Genomic DNA, 7,144 nt, shown 5'->3' on the forward strand with positions numbered 1-7,144 from the left:
TGTACGCGCAGTGGAGGCAGGCGTGGCACGCCGGGCGTTCCGCAGCTGTAGCCGGGCGGTGGACCCAGGCCAGGCCAGCTGCCTTCTTGCGCCGTTCTCACTACTTCTTCGCAATAGCCAGAGCCACCGTGGGAGGGCGGGAGGGGGTGACTCGGAGGAGGAGTCGGGCTGTGGCCTGTGGCTCTGCGCGGCCCCTCAGCAGCCGGCTGGTCGTCTTTCTGCGTGTCCGAGGTGCTCTTCTCATAGATAATGCCGCCTTTCCTTACATACCTGTAGCTGTTTTTACTTTCTGTTTTGAAGTCAGCTTGTGTCTTGACGTGTGCCTTGCAATATCCCTATCGTTATATATGCTGTGTGCCTTATGAAATGCTGGGATCTGGAAAATCCAACCAACCAACCCACCGGCTCCTCACCGTCTCCACCTCTGCCTTTGACTGACACCTCACTCTGTCAATCGGAACCGCCTACCATGCGATTGGTCGGATGGCGTTTCGGGGGGCGGTGCATGCAGAGAAGCCAACAGAGCAGTAAGCGCAGCAGCCGGAGTGTTGAAGATGACAAGGAGGGCCACCTGGTGTGCCGGATCGGCGATTGGCTCCAAGAGCGATGTACAGCCACCTCTCGTAAACTTTACCTCTACTTCCTCCCCCGTTAGACAAGACCTCTCCTGCCTGAGGGGCCTCTAGAGCGCGTGGCGCCTTAGCGGGGCCACCAGTAATTGCCTGAATGGCGCAGACGCTATTATCTTCTGTTTTAAGAGTGTAGCAGTGAGAGAGAAACCTTTATTGTCTTTGAGAATTTGAATGCTGTGACCTTGCAGGAGCTGCCGACCCCCGGCCGTCCACGTCCTCACGCCCGGCGTCTTTTCTCTCCTAGATGAGATCGTGGGGAACCTGGGCGAAGGCACCTTTGGCAAGGTGGTGGAGTGCCTGGACCATGCCAGGTAGGCCAGCGGGCAGGGCGGCTCTGCAGGGTCCCCTGCGGGTGTGTCTGCCAGCACTTAGCCACACGTGTCCTCTTGGAGGGGAGCCCCAGGGTAGGGTCCGATCTGTGCATACCGGGCTTGCTGACCTCCTGAAGGAACAGACTCGGGCTCTGTAGGCGCTGCATCGCTGCTCAAGGCTGCCACGGTCTCCCCGCTTCCCAGGGCCACGGTAGTGGAGGTCCGAGCAGGGCCAAGGCCTGGATCCTCTGCACCCAGAGCTGCTCCTGTCATCTCTTCTAGATGCCTGGTCTGGTGGGAGTGGGGGTGTCACTAAGCCCGCAGCCATCCTGAGCCCCCACGCCCTGGAAGTTCTGCCCAGGCTGGGAAGCAAGCCCCCTGGCTTTCCCACCACGCAGGCCACCACCTCCTCCAGTGGGGTTCCCGAGCATGCTCAGGGAGCGGGCTCCCCTGTATGTGCAGCCTCTGGGGCATTCCCCTCCTTCCCATCCCACAAGACTGGAAGTCTCGAGTCCTACCCCAAGTCCTGCCCTGTAGCTCCAGGTTGGGAAGCCACCTCCTGGGAGCTGCTCGCCTCCCTGCCCTAACAGCCCCGTGGTTGGCTCCCTAGCTGTGATGTGCTGCTGTCCTCGTCCAACCATACACCGCCCTTGCATGGCCCTCCCGTGGGTTTAGATGGGGACATGTGCTCAGTATCCTCCCGCGGGCTACCCATCCTGTGGTGCTCACACAGTGAGGGGACAGCCAGCCGGACCAGGGTCCAGCCACTGGCACAAGGGGAGGCAGCGACGGGGCTGTGCAGCAGCTGCCCTCTGCACGGCTCCATGGCAACACTCCTTGCACCTGTGTGGCCCAAGTGGCTAAGGCCCAGCCAGTGGCTGTAGGGGTGTGACCAGATGGTAGTTGTGGCAAATCCAAGGCTGTGGGGCCACATGACAGCATGGCACTCAGATGAGCTTCAGGGGAAAGGAACGTCTGCGGTCACTTGGGCAGACCCAGGACGTGGTGAGGGTGTGGGGGGGAGGCACAGAGGCCATGGTAGCCTGGCCACAGAGAGGGCCTTCCTAGCAGGGGGGCTGCCCTGCCAGGTACAAGTGACCCTGTATTGGGCTGGATTGCCAAGGCGGGCCCTTTCTACAGAGAACGTGAGAGGCCCAGGTGGAGACAGAGATGCCGGGGAATGCCAGGAGGTGCTTTTGCCCCGGGGCTGGGGAGCCTTTGTTCAGCACCAAAGCCTGCCTGCCTCAAGCCCCAAAGGACACGCCCTTGCAGGCAGGGCTGTCCCACTCAGATTCCCACTGGACACATGACCTGCAGCCATCCCTTCCTGCCGTGTTTCCATCCCCAGAGCTGGGATGTGCAGAGCAGAGACCGTTAAAAGTCCCCTGGGGCAGCCATTAGACACAGGGCTCCTGGCACTCTGTGGTCACTGTGAATGTTGTGGCCAGCAGATAAGGGGGAGCCTGGGGCCTCATAGCGAGGACCCTGCAGTTGGTACCATGACCTATTGCCAGGCCCTCACTCCACTCTGGCACCGTCAGGGTCAATGTCCGCTGACCCACCTGTGTACTCAGGGAGTCGAGCTGTGGGAGGGTTCGGGTGCAGAAGTCCAGCCTGTCCAGCTGGGCCAAGCAGCCTACAGCTTAGGTTGCTGAGCAAGCCCTCCAGCTGGTAGTCCCCAGGACCACGGCTCTGCCCACTCTCCCTTGGGGCTGGCCACAGCCAAGAACATAAAAGCCCGGGGCTGGCACGGAGGCCGGCAGTTCCGAGGTGCTGGGAGGTCACAGGTGTAGGACAGAGGGCTCTTCCACATGGCACAGGCCATGCAGGGTCAGTGCGTCAGCCGCTGGGTTGGGTTGGGTGCTGGGGAAGAGCTGGCAGGAGCTCACGAGAACCCCTGCTTCCCTCCTGGCCCAGAGGGAAGTCACAGGTTGCCCTGAAGATTATCCGCAACGTGGGCAAGTACCGGGAGGCGGCTCGGCTAGAAATCAACGTCCTCAAGAAAATCAAGGAGAAGGACAAAGAGAACAAGTTGTGAGTGCCGGCACCGAGCAGGGGCAGTGCCCGGGCCTCGCAGGCCCCACGTGCTGGCATGGTTCGGCACCGTGCCTCCCCACACTCAGGCAGGCCCAGAGCTTGCACATAAGTCCAGACCCCACCAGCCCCACGCTGCGGACAGGGTCAGGCTCATGGGCCGTGTGGGCAGAAGACAGGCGGCGGCAGGAAGCCGTCTGGGCTGGCACAGTGGGGCATGCAGGGGACAGCCTTTCCTCACAGACGGCCGCTGAGCACACCCTCCCGAGCTGCCGTGAAGGCTGTGCTGGTGCTGAGTACCTGGCCCACAGCCCTGGGCAGGCCCCTCAGCGGCCAAGAAAGCACGCTCTTGCTAGAACTCTGTCCCCGAGTGGGCCCAAGACAAGGCGGGAGGCAGCCCCGCAGAACCTGAGCCCGAGCTCACCCTGCCTCCCCTAGCCTGTGCGTCCTGATGTCTGACTGGTTCAACTTCCACGGGCACATGTGCATCGCCTTCGAGCTCTTGGGCAAGAACACCTTTGAGTTCCTGAAGGAGAACAACTTCCAGCCTTACCCGCTCCCGCACGTCCGGCACATGGCCTACCAGCTCTGCCACGCCCTGAGATGTGAGTGTCCCCCTCCCTGCTCACTCGCGCATGTGGGTGGCCATTCTGCCGGGCCTGAGGTGCCAGGTCCACCTTGCCCCCATGCTCAGCTCGTGCTGCTATGGAACGGGCACAGCTGCCACTGCTGATCCGCTGCAGAGCGTGGTGGTGGTGCCAGTGCCTGGCCCTGTGGGATCCGAGCCAGCTGGCCAGGCTGGGACTTGCTCTGGTGGAGCGAGGGGCTCACCCTAGTGCTCGAGTGCCAGGTGGGAGCCTGCTGGGAGGTAACAGGCGGGAAGCCATCGGCAGCCCGAGCAGGGATGCTGTTCCCTGGTGGCCAGCTCTGGCCCTCACCCGGCAGTGGAGCGGCCAAGGTCTGTGCCGCCCTCCTGTGGCACTGCTGGCTCCTGTACGGTCAGAGCCGAAGCCCCACTGCTGCCGCCTTGGCTGTGAGCAGCGGGCTCTCCAAACGACGTAACGTGGACATGCTGAGGGAAGGGCCGCCTAAGGCTGTCCTGGCCCCTTTGTGGACAGACCGGCAAGGGGCCTGGCCCCTGCCGAGGAAGGGAGGGCGGGCTGGGTGGAAAAGGTCCTCAGGGCCTGCCCTCCAACATGGAGGCCTCGGGAGCAGAGATCTCCTAAGGAGGCCAGGGAGGTAGAGCCAGCCACCTGCCGAGGTCAGGGCGCTACTAGCAGTGGCAGAGCCACAGAGGAGGCCACTGAGTGTCCACTCCCCTCCCTGACCGCTAGTCCTACACGAGAACCAGCTGACACACACAGACTTGAAGCCAGAGAACATCCTGTTCGTGAACTCGGAGTTCGAAACCCTCTACAACGAGCACAAGGTATCGGCGGGTGAGGGCCAGGCCCCGCCTGGGGGTGGGTAACTGCTGGCTTGGACCGCCGACCGCTGCCCGCCCGGCTTGCAGAGCTGCGAGGAGAAGTCGGTGAAGAACACCAGCATCCGAGTGGCTGACTTCGGCAGTGCCACCTTTGACCACGAGCACCACACCACCATCGTGGCCACCCGCCACTATCGGCCACCAGAGGTTATTCTAGGTGGGTGCCTGGGCAGCAGTTTGGGAGGCTGGGGCGGCCAGAGGCAAGGGCGTACCTTGTTGTCAGACCTCACCATCCCCAGTAAGCAGCACGTCCCAGACCAAGCGGCCGTCATCCTGGGACCCAGGGGTTGGGCAAGTCCTTGCAGCCCCATGGGAGCTGCTCGGACCAGACCTCCACTGCATCCTGACGCGCCCCTCCACCCATTCCAGAGCTGGGTTGGGCGCAGCCCTGCGACGTCTGGAGCATTGGCTGCATCCTCTTCGAGTACTACCGCGGCTTCACGCTCTTCAAGGTAGAGCCGGCTCCCCACCAGCACCAGCACTGCCACTCCCACAGGTCACGCCTGGCAGGCCCCGTGTGGCCTAGACACGGGTGTCTGCCTGGCGACACGCTGTGAGACCTGGGCACCCGGCTGCAGAGGCCAGAGTTCTCAGGGTAGAGGGTGGCGAGGGCCGGGCAAGAGCCTGGGGATGGCTGGACGGGACACACTCCTGATGTGACGAGCCACCGAGGGGCCCGCAGCTGGCAGGCCCCAGGCAGCGTGCGTCTCCTGGTGTAGAGGGGACCTCCATCTTTCTCGCCAAAGGGGCTGCGGCGGGCACTGACCCCATCCGCCCTGCCTGGCCTTGCAGACCCATGAAAACCGGGAGCACTTGGTGATGATGGAGAAGATCCTGGGGCCCATCCCGCCACACATGATCCACCGGACCAGGTATGCTCCCGTGGGCCCGTCCCCACCTGGCTGGGGTTCCAGAGGCTCTGGACCTCCCTGCCTTGAATGGGGTCCTGCCAGGAGGTGCTATTCCCATCCTCCCTGGGGGTGTCTCCTCGCTCCTGTCACCCCACCCCATGACCTCCCCTGCTGCCCTGGTTATAGGAAGCAGAAGTACTTCTACAAAGGGGGCCTGGTCTGGGACGAAAACAGCTCGGACGGCCGGTATGTGAAGGAGAACTGCAAGCCGCTGAAGGTCAGTGTCCGCGGCCCCAGCCCGGCTCCTGCCCGGGAGGATGGGCAGGCGGGGGCAGTCATGGCACAGGCAGCCCCTTGCCCAGCTCCGTGGGACGTACCCCACAGAGCTCAGCCCTGCCTGGCCCCGGGGTGGGGACTTACGTAGAAACAGACGAGAGTGCCCGAAGAACCAGGCAGGACTGGGCGGGGGCACTGCCCTGGGACCCGGCAGAGCCATGTGGACCCACCTGTCAGGACTGCGGAGGGCTGAGGTGCCACAGCAGCAGGACGGCCAGGAGGGGGCCACCCATCCAGGTGGCCCACGTCACCCAAGGTGCCCGTGTCCCCGCGCAGAGCTACATGCTGCAGGACTCCCTGGAGCACGTGCAGCTGTTCGACCTGATGAGGAGGATGCTGGAGTTCGACCCCGCGCAGCGCATCACACTGGCTGAGGCCCTGCTACACCCTTTCTTCGCCGGCCTGACCCCTGAGGAGCGGTCCTTCCACAACAGCCGCAACCCTAGCAGATGACAGGCACAGCCAGCACCGAGGCCCGGGAGTGGGACTGGACCACCCGGCCTCGCCGCCAGCCTCCGCCCGCGCCCTGGCCGAGCCACCCCACGAACAGTGCAATGTGAAGGAGGGCAGGGCCTGCGGGGGGAGGGCGTGCCCAGCTGCCAGAAAGCACAGACCCGACCCGAGCTATTTATATGTTGTAAAGTTATAATAAAGTGTTTCTTACTGTTTGTAACCCCTGGCGGCGCCCCGCCATCTGCAGGCACCCCTCCTCGCCCTGCCATGCCTGTGAAGCCCTGAATAGCTTGGCTTGTAGGGGTCTGGCACTGCCATCTGTGCCCACCTTGGACTCCCAAAGGTGTGGGATGGCCAGGGCAGGCCCCAGGCGGACACCACCCTCCCCCACAGCGCAGTTCACACGGCACAGGGCTCTGTCCGTCGGCTTTATTTCCGTGGTTTGGGCTCCCCGAGAGGTGTATGAGTGCCCAGCTTCCCAACCAGGCCCTCGGGGGTAGGCACTGTGGGCAGGGTGCCTCGGGAAAACCTCGCTGATCTGTAACGTCAGTTCCGGGGAGGCCCAGGCTGAGGGAGGGTGGCCAGGCCGGCAAGGGAGAGGAGAGCCTGGCATAGACTCCCCCATAGTGCCCAGTGAGGAGCCCAGCTGCACTCATGGCAGCCCTCGCTCCGTCCCCGACTGCCCCAAGGGCCTAGCTGAGGCGCTGCCTAGCCAAGGACAGCACACGAGGGCAGTGTGAGACTGTCCTGAGGGGCCGCCCTCCGCCCTGCCAGGAAGCGGTAAGCACCCTGGAGACCGTGCAGGGCCTACCCTGTGCCCATCTGGGCATGCCCCACCCCCATGGCAGGGGACCCAGGAGACCTGCAGCCTGACAGGCGAAAGCACAGTCAAAATTTTTAAGTATCCCTGCAGGGGCTCTGCCACCCTCCCTGGCTGGCCAGGTCACAGGTTCAGGGCTCTGGCCTGCATAGCAGTGTGCCCACGCTGGCCCCACCAGCCGGCTCTCCCAGAAGTAGCCTCCACCGGGCACAGCCAAATGG

The 7,144-nt window shown here is 63.6% G+C and overlaps 1 protein-coding gene across 1 annotated transcript in view; it reads left to right on the forward strand.

Annotated features, from left to right (window-relative positions):
* The window catches only part of CLK3 (CDC like kinase 3), a gene marked incomplete at its 5' end in the record, with an annotated part of 14,295 nt that extends 7,972 nt beyond the window's left edge, over positions 1 to 6,323 (forward strand). Inside the window, 10 exon segments of the mRNA XM_006163022.3 lie at positions 512 to 608; positions 877 to 943; positions 2,861 to 2,977; positions 3,416 to 3,582; positions 4,312 to 4,406; positions 4,491 to 4,620; positions 4,833 to 4,915; positions 5,256 to 5,335; positions 5,501 to 5,591; positions 5,927 to 6,323. Of these exon segments, the coding sequence (XP_006163084.2) occupies positions 512 to 608; positions 877 to 943; positions 2,861 to 2,977; positions 3,416 to 3,582; positions 4,312 to 4,406; positions 4,491 to 4,620; positions 4,833 to 4,915; positions 5,256 to 5,335; positions 5,501 to 5,591; positions 5,927 to 6,103 (1,104 nt within the window).
* Positions 6,324 to 7,144: the final 821 nt, after the last annotated feature.

Source organism: Tupaia chinensis, unplaced genomic scaffold, assembly GCF_000334495.1.
Source record: "Tupaia chinensis unplaced genomic scaffold, TupChi_1.0 Scaffold141293_1, whole genome shotgun sequence".
Taxonomy (NCBI): Eukaryota; Metazoa; Chordata; class Mammalia; order Scandentia; family Tupaiidae; genus Tupaia; species Tupaia belangeri.